Raw genomic sequence first — 15989 nt, 5'->3', positions numbered from 1 at the left:
AGCAAGGGCAAAGGCCGGGGCAGGGCAGAGGACACCGGACTCCTCTCTGACCCCAGTCCTAATCAACCACAAGGGTCTCTTGGCTGTAGGGGATGGACTTCTCGTGCATCTGCTCGCCACCCTTCCCGGAGTTGGGGCCAGGCCCCTGGCTGTGACCGGAAGAGTAGCTGGCCGACTTCTCCCCGCTGCTGCTGTGGGAGGTGGCCCCGCACCTGCTCCGGCCGCAGCAGAGCATGGAGGTGCAGGCCTGGCGGAAGCGGGGGTCGAAGAAGGCGTAGAGGAAGGGGTTGAGGCAGCTGTTGACGTAGCTAATGCAAGTGCAGTAGGGGAAGACGTTCATGAGGAAGATGTCGAAGTCGCAGGGCCAGTGCAGCAGGCTGCCCAGCATGTAGAGCGTCTTCACCAAGTGGTAGGGCATCCAGCAGAGCGCGAAGGTCACCACCAGCACCACGATGATGCTGAGCAGCCGGCGCCGCTTCCGCAGGCCCTCGATGCGCTCCTTGCGGAAGTGGCCGGCGATGGTCTGGGCGATGAAGAAGTAGCAGGTCAGCATGATGGTGAAGGGCACCACGAAGCCCACGGCGGTGGACGAGACCCCCAGGCCCACCTCCCAGACCCACTCCGAGCTGGAAGTGGCTACCATGGAGTAGTCCATGTAGCACTGCACCTTGGTGGTGTTCTCCAGGTCCCCGGTGGAGCGGAACACCATGACCGGCATGGCCAGGAGGGCGGCCAGCACCCACAGGACCGCCGTGGCCACGGCCCCGCTGACTCGCAGTCTCAGCCGAGCGTTGGCCACGGGCCTCACGATGGCCAGGTAGCGGTCGAAGCTGAGCCCGGTGAGGCAGAAGACGCTGGCGTACATGTTGACGAAGATAACGTAGCTGCTGAGCTTGCAAGCAAAGGTGCCAAAGGGCCAGTCGTAGTCCCGGTACGTGTAGGTGGCCCACAGCGGCAGGGTCACCACGAAAGTCAGGTCGGCCACGGCCAGGCTGGCGATGAAGATGTCAGCCGAGCGTCTCTTCTCGCGGCTGCTGCGAAACACAGTCCAGAGCACCAGGCCGTTGCCCGTGGTGCCCAGGAGGAAGACCAGCAAGTAGATGGCAGGGATGAGGGCCCCCGAGGACTTCCAGTCCGTGTACTCGCACTCAGACTGGTTGTCTGCCCCATAGTAGTTGTCAAAATCACCGGCCTCCTCCATGCTGGGCAGTGGAGAGAAGACGGGCAGGGGGTCCCCGGGGTACCAGCTCCGTGGCTGTGGCACCAACTCAGCAAGTGCCCGGAGCTTCTGGCTTGAGCCTCACAGGGCAGACAAGAAGGGCTGAGGGTGTCCAGAGCCCTTCCCAGCGAGCGGGAGGAGGTGCCTCTGGATCCTGGAGGATGCCTGCTCCCGCAGACTTCCCTCCACCCTCTCCGGCCTTGTCCTGGCCTCAGCTAAGACGCTTCCTTGCGCCCTCCTGAGTCTCTGTCTCCTCCTTGTCTGGTCACTCCCTCTTCCCACCTCCAGACCAACCCCTCACTTGGGAGTCTTAAGATCTTTAAGTTACAGCCCACTTTTTTTTTTTTTTTTTCTCCTTCTTCTCCCCGGGCAAGTGGACCAAATTGAGCCCTGCTGTGCTGGACAGAATATTATCTGAGGTTTGCAGCAGCCTGCTCTCTTCCTGGCCCCGCCTTCACCCTCTGGCTACCACCCCCCTTCTCCCCAGCCTCTATCCCTGGTTTCTTCTGGCCTTTGGAGCACCACCTCCCCAGTCTTCCCCACCCTCTCACTCTCACCCCCTCCCACCCCCTCTAAATGGGGCAAATTATGCAGATTGAAATCCAGCCTGAGCTGGAGCCCGGACGGGTGGGGGGCTAGGAGGGTGTGAGATTTCACAGGATGCTCTGAGCATCTGGCAAGCCCTCCTGGCAGGCTGGTCTGGCCCCTCGGGTCTGGCCCCCACCCTCCCCTCCTGCCCCCCCAGCCCGCCCCCCCCGCCCCCCTGCCCCCCGCCAGACCAGACTTCACCCCCCCAGCCCGCCCCCCCCGCCAGACCAGACTTCACCCTTCACAGTCATCCTCCTTCACTCCTCCATTTTGACCCTCTCTCTGGGAACTTTTATGGTTTACAGGCATGGTTGAGGGGATTTCTCTAGAATTCATAAGCGGTTGGCAGACTGCAGTTTGCAGATGGCCTAGGAAGTTTTAGAGGGTTGAGGACAAAGTCCCAGGAAAAAGAAACCCCAGATAAAAGTCACTAAATCAAGTCATTAAATCTGTGGGGAAACTGAGGCCTAACGAGGCAAATATCTCGCTCAAAGTCACAGGATGAATCTCCTTACAGTTCTGTTGTTTGCTTTTCTTCTTCTCCAAGCTTGCCAAATAGTAGGTGCTTGCCAGGTAGTGGGTGATCACTAAATGATTGAGTGAGTAAAGGGATGGATGAACTGGGGAGCAAGTGAAAAGAACGGGCCGTATGCGCTAAGAACATAGGCACATTTCAGTCTTTGGGGACCGTGTCTCTAGGAGACTACGTAGCCAGGGGAGGAGGCAGAGAAAGGAACGGCCCTGGGGGGCTGCCGTGGGCACAGTCCCACACAAACTCACTTTGCCCGGTCTGCTCATCTTTCCAGGACCTCTGGGCATAAAAGAGAGAAGGATGCGCAAGACATGATTTTTAAATATACCCCCCAAGAGTGGAGGAGTCCATCTAAGGTTGGGCAGGGATAATAAGATGGGACAAAATCAGCACACAAGTCATGGCCCCATCCAAAGCAAAGGGCTTATAAAGCCAGAATCCCTCATCTCAAAGGAGGGTTGGTCAGAAAACCTTCTGCAGGAATCTTAAAGCAGCGTCCCCAAACTCAAATACCCACAAGGACCTGGTTAAGAATGTTCTACATTTTATATGCACTTATTATCCCTTTTAATCGGCACAGTGACTTTAGGAAGTAGGCACTCTTACTAATCTCCACTTAATAAGGAAGCGAAGGCACGAAGGCATGGGGAAGTGAAGTAATTTGGCCAAGGTCACTCAGCTAGTAATTGTCAGAGCCCGAATTCGAAGCCTTGAGCGCATGGACACACCCTCTAAGTTCCCCTCCCCCCCAAAAAAGAGAGAAAAGGAAAAGAAAACCCCAGCGCTTTTAGATTAGGGGTTTGTCATCTGCTGAGCATTATAAAAATGTAGGATAGCACTAGGATACCTGTAATTTAAAATAAGCTCTCTTGAGTAAAATTTTTAAAAGATTGATGAAACGATCCGAAGGGGTTACGTGCACCCCAATGTTTATAGCAGCAATGTCCACAATAGCCAAACTGTGGAAAGAGCTTAGATGTCCTTCAACAGATGAATGGATAAAGATGTGGTATATTGGGGCACCTGGGTGGCTCAGTAGGTTAAGTGGCTGCCTTCAGCTCAGGTCATGATCCTGGGGTCCTGGGATCGAGCCTCGCATCAGTCTCCCTGCTCAGCAGAGAACCTGCTTCTCCCTCTCCCTCTGCCTGCCTCTCTGCTTACTTGTGCTCTCTATCTCTCTGTCAAATAAATAAGTAAAATCTTTAAAAAAAAAATGTGAGATATACACACACACACACACACACACACACACACACACACACACAATGGAATATCATGCAGCCATCAAAAAAAAAAAACAAATCTTGCCATTTACAGTGACGTGGATGGAACTAGAAGGTATTATGCTAAGCGAAATAAGTCAATCAGAGAAAGACAAGTATTATAAGATCTCACCGATATGAGGAATTTGAGAAACAAGACAGAGGATCATAGGGGAAGGGAGGGAAAAATGAAACAAGATGAAACCAGAGAGGGAGACAAACCATACGAGACTCTTAATCTCAGGAAACAAACTGAGGGTTGCTGGAGTGGTGGGGGGTGGGAGGGATGGGGTGGCTGGGTGATAGACAGTGGGTAGGGTATGTGCTATGGTGAGTGCTGTGAATTGTGCAAGACTGATGAATCTCAGACCTGTACCCCTGAAACAAATAATATATTATATGTTTAAAAAAAAGGGAAGAAGAAGATAGCAGGAAGGAAGAAATGAAGGGGGGGATATCAGAGGGGGAGACGAACCATGAGAGACGATGGACTCTGAGAAACAAACTGAGGGTTCTAGAGGGGAGGGGGTGGGGGGATGGGTTAGCCTGGTGATGGGTATTAAGGAGGGCACGTTCTGCGTGGAGCACTGGGTGTTATACGCAAACAATGCATCAGGGAACACTACATCCAAAACTAATGATGTAATGTATGGTGACTAACATAACATAATAAAATAAAACTAATAAAAAAAAAGATTGACTAAAATACTTTAGCGATCCTCCCCACGCTCCCACTCCCCTGAGTGAACAGGTTATGAGAACCGGGGCCAGGCAATAGTCTGTACCCTTAGCGTTGGCACCACACCTTGATCCAGAAACTGCCCTGTGGGCGGCCATTCCCAAAGAGGATTCCTGGTCACCGGAGGCCCAGGAAAGCTGACCAGGACCCAGCCTCTGGAATCTTGGCAGTCTGCAAAATGGTGGTCAGGACACCCAGTAGGACCCAGCACAGGAGCTTCATCGACCTTCTGGTACACAGGATAGGAGCCGTTTGGGGCCTGCTTGCTCCCACATGTTTCTCTAATAGAAGTCTGTGCCCGTGGCAGAGTGGCTTTCATTAATCTGACAGTGAGCTTGGGTGAAAATGGTTAAACTTCAACCGTGTCAGATTGCCTCAACCTTGACCTGTCAAAGGGGACCTGAGAGGTGTGCAGGAACCAGTATGGCTCGGGTCAGGTCATAACTGATAGCAGCTGTTATGAACTAAATTGACTGCTCAGAACCTTCCAGGATAAAGGCCAACTGCAAGACCCCCAGGTAATCCAGATCTTCTCTGGTTCTCCCAGAAGGATGTAGGCACCAGGGCCCTTTGCAGCTAGGAATGTAGAAGGAGAGCCAGTGAACTTGGAGTGTTCCCAAAATCAGGTCTCTCCCCCCAGCTGTTCCTACTTGGGTCCTGAGCCAGATAGAGACCCCGTGGGAGAGGCTATGGGCCCATCTCTTTAGTCCTCTGGCTGCCAGGCTCTCTGCCTCTGAGGGGAGAAGGAGCAGTTAATCTCACCAGAGAAACCAGACTAGTTGAAATGGGAGGGAACTGGGGGCCAAGACTGGGCGTCTACTGATGAGGGCCGGACTGGGTGAGGTGCGGGTAAGATCTGACCTCCGGCCCAAAGCCAGCTGGAACCAGGTGGCCCGCGTGCCCCCAGCAACGGCAGCCTGAAATGAGCAGAATCAGCCAAATGGCCAGGTGCTTACTCTTCACCCGGCCTGGCACCCCGGATCCCTGTCCATCCAACACAGAGGATGGAAGTTTAGTAAAGAGGACCCGTAGCTGAAGCCTGATCTATGTGCCCCCAGGGCTCCGAAGGAATTACTCACCAGACAGAGCACACCTGGGCAGACACCTGTTTTCATTTTGGTACCCTCCCCCCCCCCCCCCACCAAGCTGGAGCCTGGTAAATGCCTGTTGAATTAAAGTGGTAGGAACGCACTCAGGAGAAGACGGGAAAGGCTGGGTCTTCACTCCAGGACCGCGCTACTGACTTCACAAGGGCACCTCTTTTGCTACATTGATCCAGAATTATCAGCCCTGAGCCATCTGGCAAGCCAGCACCCAGGGCGGGGCTGTTGACCAGTGTCCCCAGGCTGGCCTGCCCTGGACAGGCTGACTGGTTTCCCTGGGGACTTTGCTCTTTCCCGGGAGATTTCTTCAGGGTATTGTGAGGAGCCTGGCATGGTCAGCTCCTGGCAGAACAGCGCCCCAGACCTGCTGTGGGTCCCTTTGAGGACAGCCCAGACTGCTGGGGGACCTCTGGAGTCAGTGATTCAATAGCCCTCACCCACCCCAGCCCTGGGTTTGTTCCTGGCCTAGAAGCGAGACTGGCTTGGCCCCATGCCCGTGACTGTGTGTGTGTATGTGTGTGTGTGTGTGTGTGGTTGTGTGCACCCAAGGGGCAGGGCTTGCATGTGCTGTGGGGTACGAGTGTGCACTGTGTGCGTGCATGTTTTCGCGAGCCAGTGTGTGCTGGGGTCAGGGACTGGGTAAGCCTCCTCCTGGCAGGGACAGGAAAGGGTGGTTAATTGGATCTCTCTAAGGGCTTGGGGTGAGAGAGAAAGCCCAAAGCCTCCAGGTCTGCAAGGGCCTGCCCAGAGCTTGCCCCAGGCTCTGGGTGGGGGACATCAAAGTGCAGGCTGTCTTTCTCTGCCCCTTGCTGACTTCTCACCTCCTCCCCCAGCCCCTCTCCAGCCCCCTCACTTCACAGGTCTGCTTTGAACTCACTCAGGGCCAAGGGGTCCTTTTCTCCCCTTCCCAAGAGAAAGCACAGCTGTGTCCTGAACAGCTGGTGGTGTTATCTGAGGGGAAGGGGAGGGAAGGACGGGGTTGGGGACGAAACCAGGCTGCCCAGCCCACTCAGGGATCCCTCTCCCCTTCCTTCAGCCACACAACACCGCCTTCCCCAGGCCAGCCCTGCACACACTCACACACACACACACACACTCACAAGCCCTAACTTAGCAGCTTATCTGAGCAAAACCAAATGGCCAGCTGCCTCTGACAATTAAGGCAGACCCCCCTCAGCCCCTCAGCAGCCCCTTCCTCTCCCCTGGCCATTTGGTGCTACTTCAAATTCCCAGGCTCACTCCAAACACCAAGGACACCCAGGGCTCTGGGGACAGTGAATGCAGGAGAGCCTGCTGGCCCAAGCACCAGGACATATAAGGTCCAGTCCCATCTTGGCTACTAATTCATTCCCTCGGCAAATATTTATTGAGCAGCTACTACATGCCAGACTCCAGCTGAGGCACGCGGCCCGCACTGAATTGTGTGAGCGCTCAAAGCACGTCCCTGATCTCCTGCACATGTGCTCTGGAGGTGAAGAGACCCAAGAGCTGAACTCGAAACAGACTCAATGAACTCAGATGGTGAGAAGAGCTGGATCCATGGTAGACAGGGTGGACCACCAGAAGAGGGCCTTCTTGGAGCGGCTGACCTTCTAACTAAAATCTGAACGACCAGCTTGCTGTGTGACCCTGCACCAGGCTCTGCCCTCTCTGAGCCTCAGTGTCCCTATCCGTACATGAGGACTTTGAACCAGCTGGTGATTCTGGGGACTGTAGCAGCGGCTCCCAGGGGTGGTTGGAAAAGTGGATTTCTTGCTAACGGGGTCAGAACAGGGAGGCAAAATGAGATCAGAATCCGTTCCCCTTGCCGTGGCACCGAGCCCCGCCTAATGGGTTGTTTATTAGGCTGTGATCTCCCCAGCCACCCCCTTACCCCCCACCTGACATTACCTCCCCATTATTTAGCACACCTCCCCGTACATAGTGGGGCCTCTAGTAAATGTGTGGGGACCCTTTCTCTAGGCCATTGACCCCCCCACCCACCCAAGCTGAAGCCCGAGAGGACAGTAAGGGGGTGGGGGGCAAGGGGATCACATGGGGGCGGCATCAGCATTTTATAGCGCACCCCCCACCCCTTCATAAGACAGTGCTCTCTAAATGTCAAGGCCCCCCCAAGCTTGGGTTTTCACAACCCACTTTGGTGGTTCTGGTTCCTCCTCCCTGGTGCTCAGGATGGCTTTGATGAATGAGAACTGAGACTATGAATTAATTATTATTTCACAAACAGAGTGGGTTAAATAAACAGAATCCTTCCGAAATGACAACTCACTGCCGGGGGAGAAGGGAGAGCGAGCCCAGGGGCCTCTGCGGGTGCCGTCGGTTCCACACGCTCTCGGCTTTGCTGATGGGGAAAAGGAGGCCCAAAGGGGAAAAGGGAACTCATGCAGGTGTCCCCACTGGGTCAGACCCACTTCCCCTGTGCCACTCGGCCTTCCCCTCCCAACCCTAAAGATCAAGTCCAGAGGGAGCCTCACTCCTTGGAGCTCACCCGCCTTTGTTAGCCTGACCGGAGGGCTTGGGCAGGAGGCAGCTAGAGCAGGAAACAGAGCAGAGGCCGGAAGGAGGTCAGGAAGAGGCGGACAGGGCCCTGGCCCTGCTCACACCCAGCCCTACCAGTCTTCAGGAGAGAAACAGGGTGTTTCCAAAAATATTTACAGTGAGTCTTAAATTAATGAGGTACTGTATCAGCACTGACAATGGGAGGATGTGGAGCCAGGCCCTCCAGGAGAGAAGACCAATGCCAATGGCCCCTTGGCTGCACAAGGGCTCTAGAGCCTGGGGAAGGGCCCCTGCGACCACTAGAGGAGGAAGTCAAGCCCTCCGTCCTGGGCTCCCCATCCCCACATTCCAGCGGCCGGAGCCTAGTCTCCCAGGGAGCCGGAAGACTCCCTGGACCCCCACCACTGCAAAGAGCATCACCAACCTGCCTCCCTGCTCCAATCCAGCGCGGCAATCTCCTCTATTGCACCCCAGTCTGAGGGCCATCCAGGGGCCTCTTGAATACCTCTGCTTGAATACCAGACACTCACTCCTGCCCCTGGGAGCCATTCCCACTCCAACTGGGTACAGCACTGCTTATTCAACAGTGACATGTGCAATAGAGCAAAGGGGTTTAGAGCACAGTGCTGCAGCCCACAGGTCATGTTGCCATGGGTAAAGGAGCCATTTCAAGCCTCGGTTTTCTCATCTGTAAAATGGGAGTTGTAATAGTATCTACCTTATGGGCTTGGTGTGAGGATTCAACACGAGTTGAAGTACCCAGTGGGGGGGGGGATGCCACGTAGGCAGAAACACACAGCAAAGGTGCAGAGACACAAAACGAAGTTATTTTTTTCTTGGAGCTGAAGTTAGATAGAGCTGCGGCTAAAGTTACATACAGCCGGAAAAGCCAAGCACCATTTTGTTGCCATTAAAGTGACACAGAGGGGCGCCTGGGTGGCTCAGTCGTTAAGCGTCTGCCTTTGGCTCAGGTCAGGATCCCAGGGTCCTGGGACGGGGTCCTACATCAGGCTCCTTGCTCAGCAGGGAGCCTGCTTCTCCCTCTGCCGATCCCCCTGCTTGTGCTCTCTCTCTGTCAAGTAAATAAATAAATAAAATCTTTTAAAAAAGGAAATAAAGGTACACAGAAAACTCGACCTGCGATGTTCCATGTGTTATCTGCTCAGCAAAGGTGGCTACCGAGCCCTTGAAAGGCGGTCGGGGCCAGTGGAGAAGAGTTACGGTATAAGACACATGCCAGGCTGTGAAGACTTCCCACAGAGACAAGACGTAAGACATCTCATTAGTAATTCTTTATTTGATTACGTGTCCAAATGATAATATTTTGAGTACATTGGGGTAAATAAAATATATTATTAAAATGAATTTTACCGGTTTTTTTACTTTATTAATGTGGCTCTTGGGAAATTTTTGATTAGCTATGTAGTTCCCATTATGTTCCTGTTGGACAGCACTGAGCTAAAGGATCGGCTCTAAGCTTTAAGACGCCCACTCGGGAGGCACCTCAGAGGGTGAGTTAGAAGGGGGAAGTAAATGCAATTGTCCAGACCGAAGTTCTGTATTAAGGGGAGGACTCAGACTTTTTTTTTTTTTTTTTTTTTTTGGTCAGATGGCACAATCCAAGAGGGATGTGATTTCTCTCTTCCTGAGCTAGGGTGCCAAGTAAATATGACTTCTAGAAATAGGTTAAAGCTTATCACATCTTGATAGGTAATGTTGTCAGGCACTGCAGAAGCACCTCTAAATGCTTTCCTCAACGTAATTTTCATTTAAAAACATTTTTTTAATTTCATTTAAAAATTCATTGGATAACTTCCATCATGATTCCCATTTTACGGATTAGTAAACCAAGGTTCAGAAACTGACATCACTGGCTCGGGAGCACTTGGCTTACAAGTAACAGAGAGGAGACAGAGGGCTGCCATCAGGGGTGGGTGCTCACAGGGCCATGACAGCAACAGAATAGTTTGCAAAACCAGCAAACGTGCTTTGCACTGATCATGAGAGTAAACTCTGAGGGCAAAACGCCTGGTTTCAAATCCTAGCTCTGCTACTGTATCTCTCAGAGCCTTAGTTTCATCAACTATGCAGTGGGGTAATAACACACTGCAGTGGTCAGAATCATGAGATACTACACAAAAAGACTGGGTCTACGCCTGGCGGAGAGAATGGCTTAGCAAATACTGCCGATTACAGCGATCTCACGTAAATCCTCACAATCACCCAACGGGACTGGAAGGGTCAATGAAAATAAAGAGGAACAATAATATTCCCAGTTTACAAATGCAGAAATTGAGGCTCAAAGACATTGAGAAACCTGGCTAAGTCCCACAATTTCTAAGTGTTGGAAGGAGAATTCAAACCCAGGATGGCTGGCTCCCAGGTCTGCAGTCTCAAGACCATGGTATGGAGTTCGTCATCTTGAACAATCTGTGAAGTCATATTTTTTTTCTTGTTCTTTTTTAATGACACTTTCTATCTTGGTTTCTTGAGGTATGAAAGTTGCCTGCTCTTCCTGCCCAACATTTTGATGGCAGCCAGTGGGACAGTCCCCAGCTTTGTGTGAGTGCAGAGAGGTTACCTCTGGATGCCACGGAGCTCCGCTGAGGGGTTACCCATGAGCCCTAGGGCTCCACAGTACCGCAGGTGTCCGATGGCAATCTGCCTTCGCCAAGGAGCCACGACCTGCGATGGTAGGTGACACCAGTATCACTACCAGACCAGAGCACAGAGCTGCCTCCCAAGCTATACCCTGGCCAGGCTGGTATCTGCTGTGTGCTTCTGACCGGGGAGATGCTGACATCTGCTGGGGATGAGCTGGTACACAGCCTTGACCTCCCCCTGAGCCTGATTCCCAGCACTGGCTTCTGGGCCCTGCCTTGGGGGCAGAGACCCTGCAGGCTGAGTCCCCCAGGGGGCTCAGGTAAGCCAGACCTCTCCTTCCTCTGGGTTCCCATGGCACTGGAATTGCCAACCCCAGAATCTTCCAGCTGTGGGGTTGTGCTAAGAATCCTTAGCACAGGGGACCTCCCCACAGTCCAATCAGCTGATGATTCTGAGGCTGAGTGGATCCTAGGCCCCAGCTAGCTCAGGTGCCCAGTGTCCTGGAGAATCAAGTACTAGGTCCCTACAACCAGTGCAGTGTTTTGAGCTACATGTTATCTCCTGAAATGTAGTTACATTGAGCTGTAATTATCCAATATCACATTATGACACTCATGTAGGAAAAGAAATGTTCTTGTCATTTCCACTTTGGACGAAAACCGGAGACACTGAATCATCCTCAGTGTTATTCATGACACTTCCTTAAGCATGTCACTGTGTAAAGACACATAAAAGGGGAAAATGTAACTCTTTTATTAAAGAAAGTTATGGACTAGAAAAAGGCTAAGGAAACTTTTTAAAATAAACTGACAAGTGATAAGAAAAAAGTTGGTCGTGAAGTCCCTGGAGGCAAGAATCTCATTGCTGAACACCCAGCGCCACCTTGTGGTTGCTTGCATGACAACAACCGCAGCCTCCACTTCATTCAGCCATTTAAGACTTGTTGAGAACTTGTCTGGAATCTTTTGTCTCGATGGACTTTGTACTGAAATGTCTCCCGCTACACCCACAAATTCTGGCATGGAAAAAAGGTGGACACACAATTGAGGGCCCGAGGGAGAAGTGTGAATATGCAAGTATTCTTCATTCGGAACCCTGCCAAGCTATTGCAATCTTAGCCCTGGGAACTTGGCGGCTACATATGGATTTAACTAATCATATTTTTTTCCTAATGTGTGTGTGTGTGTTCTCTTTTCCTCTTTTTCTCTTTCTCTTTCTGGAGAGATTTTCCTACGTCTCAGGCAGCAGCTGCTGTGATAAGACCAGGTGAACTTGGGCACAGAGAGGAGGGGGTACAGATCCAATCAGTGGCCATGCCAGGGTGGGAGCTCCAGGCTCCCCGAGTCTCGCTCACTTAATGAATGAATGTTGCGTTTCCCTCTGTGGGAACCCTGTGCTAAGCTCGGAGATGAACCCAAACACTACCTAGCCCTCTACCTTTGAAAAACAGAGACTAGCGGGGAAGACCAGTGTCTGCTAACTGACATAATGAAGAGTTAAGCTGTAGCAGTGGAAAGCAATGACGGAGAGTTAAAGCCACAGTGAGAGTTTTAGGGTCTGACATTTAGAGGCTCCAAGTACTGAGCAGACTATGACCTCCTCCACAATCAATTTGAAATTAAAACAGAAAGACAAGTGTAATGAAATCCCCAAAAAGTCTTGTCTTACCCACGATGACTTCTTTGATGTTATTTTATTTTTGAAAAGTCAAATAGCATGTTATGAAAAATTAGGAGTGACTCTGATTCATTAATGCCTGAAATACAAAATACACACTTAGTCTGCCTATTGAAGAATCCAGGACTGGATACGTATATAAGAAGGGATTGACCTAGTCAGGAAAATCAAGAAATACGCCCCTTGAGGAAATGACCACTGCCCTGAGAGCTTCAAGATGAGAAGGCAGGTAGGAGAAAAGGATGACGAACAATTACAGCAAAACTTGGGCAGAGCATGTGCAAAGGTCCTGAGGCAGCCTGGAGCTTGGGAAAGCCGAGGCCAAAAGTAGGCAATGAGGACAGAGACTGTGTTGCAAGAGGAGGCTAAGGGCCAGGCCACATGGGGCTTTGTGGGCCACCTTGAGGAGTTTTGCCTTTATCCTCCTAGCAATGGAGAGGGGTAAAAGGATCTTAATTAGCAGGGCATGGTGACAAGATCCAGTTGGTGTTACAGAAAAGCCACTTTGGCTGTGTGTGGAGAATGGCTGTGAAGAAGGAAAAGAGTTCAGTTAGAAGACATTTGTTCCCACGAGAAACGATTAGAAGCTTTGATTAAGAGTGTGGTAGTCAAAATGGGGAGAAGCGACCAGATTTCAGAGATATTTTGGATCGGATCTAGGTATAAGGAGAAGGGAGATGTCAGGGTGTGTCTAAGGTTTCTCACTTGCTGGAACTAAATGAATGGGGTGTCACTCATGGAAACAGGGTGCGGTAGGAAGTGGTAAGTGAACCCTGATATCTATTTTCTCCTTCTCTATTTAGAGATTGCATGGGAGTTCAGCTCTTCTCAGGCTCCCCTGCCCTTGCCCCCGCTCCACAAGGGCCCTGATGAACCCAAAGCAGGCACTCTGGCGGCTCCTCATCTCTGGCCCATGCCATGCCTACTGGCCTCCCTCTCTGGAGCTTCTGGTGCCCATGTCCTTGCAGACATGCCAGCTCAGAAAAGCAAGGGAGTTAGCACCCCAAGGGACGAACCATTGACCAATGGAAAACAAGCCAGTGGAAAAATCCTTCCTGCATTCTCTCCCAGAGGGCTGGTCCTCAGGGGCAGTTTATACAATTTACTGTAGTCGTCTGACAGATTGGCAATTCATAATATGCATGCTCATCTCATCTCTCCCTCCTTCCTCTGCCACGCCCCTTGCCACTTACTCCTAGTCCCTGGCAGTTGGTTCCCTAATAAAATAAGAGCACAGAAGCCCCCTGCCTCAGACGTTGCCCTGAGGGGAACCCAGTCTAGGCGGTAATATGACCCCCCATGTATTAACTGGGGTCACGGCTGCATGACTAGAGACTGGCATGTCCAGCCCCGCTCTCTACAGCTTACTTTCTAACTGTCCACAGGGTATGGGTAGAAGTGATACGTCCATTACCTGGGTCACAGCTTTCAAAATGGATGTTGCTTACGCTTCACTTCCTGGAAGGGGCGTGGGGCTAGTGAGCCAGTGTTGACCATGTGGGTGAAGACAAGATGTGGAGGAATGGCAGAACATCTGGACATCTTGTGGAGGAGAACTGAGCCACACATTGTCTTGTCTCACTGCTTCACTATACCTTAACTATCATATAGGAAGTCCAGGTTTGGGGAAAATCCGTGAGTCCAGTTTCAGACATTTTTGTTTTTGAGCAGCTTTTGAGAAATCTGAGTGAAATGGCAATTGAGATGTTAGCCTGGGGAGGGCTGGACTGAAAACATAAGTTTGTGAATCATCTTCCTCTTCTTCGTGACTGGTAATGAAAGTCTCAATGTGTCTGAGGTGGTCTAGAAAGAGGTTAGAGAGTGAGAAGAGATGGGAGCTATGGGAGGGAACTTCCTGGATAGCTCTAGTCATCCCCACCTCCTGTATTTATGCCTTTGTGCAACTCCCCTTGAATGTGGGCTAGACCTACTGACTCGCTTCTAAAAAATAGAATATGGGAAAAGGAATGGGATGTCACTTCCAAATCAGGTCACAAAAAGACTGGCTTCCATCTTGGATGCCCTCTCTCTCAATCACTTGCTCTGAGGGAAGTCAACCACCATGTTGTAAGCTTCTCTATGGATAGATCCACATGGCAAGGACCTGAAGGAGGCCTCTAGCCAATAGCCAGGGAGGGACTGAAGACTTTAATCCAACATCCTGTGAAAAAATGAATCCTGCCAATAAGCACATGAGGGAGATCGAAAGCAGACTCTACAGTCCTGGTTGAGTTTTCAGAATACTATTCAGCTCTGGCCAATACCTTAATTGCAGGTTTGGGAGACTTTACTCTGGAAACATCTAGCGAAGCCAGAGCCAGATTCCTGACCCAGAGAAACCATGGGATAATAAATGTTTGTTTTCTAAACTACCAGGTTTGGGGTGATTTGTTTCTCAGCAATTGGTAACTAAGACAGAGCCCATGCCAGAGCCTTGAGGATCCCTACCCCTTTAAAGGCTGGAGTGGAGAACAAACCAATAAAGGAGGCCAAGAGCAAGCAGCCATGGGCATAGGAGGCAATCCAAGTGGATGCCAAGTCACAGAACCCAGGAAAAGATAGGAGGGAAGAGTTAGCAGTGTTGGGATGCTGCTGACAGATCAAATAAGGTGAGAGACAAATACTTGATGAACATCAAGATATGGGGATACCGGTGACCTCAGGATCTAAGCTGCTCCCTCAGGACCAGTGGGCCTAGACAACCTGTTTAGAATGATTGAGGAGAAAGCTGGAAAAGAGGAAATACAGAATTTTACTCAAACTTTGACAGTGAAAGTAAAAACAGAGCAGTAGTTAGAGCAGGACAGAATTTTTTTAATGGCAAAGACTTGAGCTTGATTAAAAGCCAAGGGGGGCTTCTGGGATGGCAGGGTTCAGAGTGCCATGGACCCACTCCCCAGGAAAGAACCATCACTGGTGAAAATCATTAAACCCAATGGCTAGAAGTCTCTGGAAGTTGTTGTAAGGGAGGACAGCACACAAAGAAACATTTATTTAAGAACTAAATCTCAGTAAGTACAGGGAGAGACTATGAAACTTGAGCTTCTTTCCCCCATTCTTCATCTCAACAAGACAATGGAAGCTCGAATCTGAGCAGGTTGTATGCATAAAGTGGGCCTCCCTCTCCCCTAAGTTCCTAGTCGAGAGACAGAGTATTTCACAGGGAAAGGCAGACCACTAGCATTTCTCATTTCCCCAAACTCCAAGTTGCAGAGGCTAACTTCCTGGCAAAGGTGGCCAAACTATCAGGGGCTCACTCCCTCCATTTAGTCCTCACTCATAAATCAGAGGCTTAGCCCCAGGAACAACAGTCTAAGAGTATGGGGGCCCTGATTGCCCCCACCACAGTTCAGTTGTAGGGTGGAGGTTCCACACAGGAGAAGCAAGCAGAGAAGACCAGAGGCTGCCATCATCCCTCAGTGCCCTGCTCTTAAGTCAGGGTTGTCCCTCCAAGATAAGTGACTGTCCCTCACCTCTGAAGAAATAGTTCAGAGATTTTACTTAGGATGAGAAGCAGTTAATACAAATGGAGAGCTCATTCCAGAGAGACTTAATGAATTCAAAATGGAGTGTGGGGAATTTCAAGCCTAAGAGTGCTCACAAAAACAATGAAGATTTTGGTGGTAAGCAATGAAGAGGAAGCTAGTAGATCCCTTAGAGCAACAAGCTAAATCATAGGCCAGTTAGTTTACCAGAAAGAATCAGGTTAAGAGACAGCAAAGAAGAGCCTTCCTGGGTCAGAACAAACTTAAAGACTTGCCTTTAA

General features: G+C 50.9%; 1 protein-coding gene across 1 annotated transcript; it reads right to left on the bottom strand.

The window, feature by feature from the left end:
* Window positions 1-58: 58 nt before the first annotated feature.
* APLNR (apelin receptor) lies at window positions 59-1201 on the bottom strand. The gene has a single exon (XM_028111059.2). It carries the CDS (start codon window positions 1199-1201, stop codon window positions 59-61), a length of 1143 nt encoding a protein of 380 aa, XP_027966860.1.
* Window positions 1202-15989: the final 14788 nt, after the last annotated feature.

This window comes from Eumetopias jubatus, unplaced genomic scaffold, assembly GCF_037043125.1.
Source record: "Eumetopias jubatus isolate StellerSeaLion01/CBP00866 unplaced genomic scaffold, mEumJub1_p1.0 scaffold_13, whole genome shotgun sequence".
Lineage (NCBI taxonomy): Eukaryota > Metazoa > Chordata > Mammalia > Carnivora > Otariidae > Eumetopias > Eumetopias jubatus.
The sequence above is the reverse complement of the archived record's forward strand: the minus strand, read 5'-3'. Positions and strand labels throughout refer to the sequence as shown.

Coding starts and splice junctions, on each gene's coding strand:
- APLNR (XM_028111059.2), bottom strand. CDS start 1,201: ATGGAGGAGGCCGGTGATTTTGACAACTACTATGGGGCAGACAACCAG.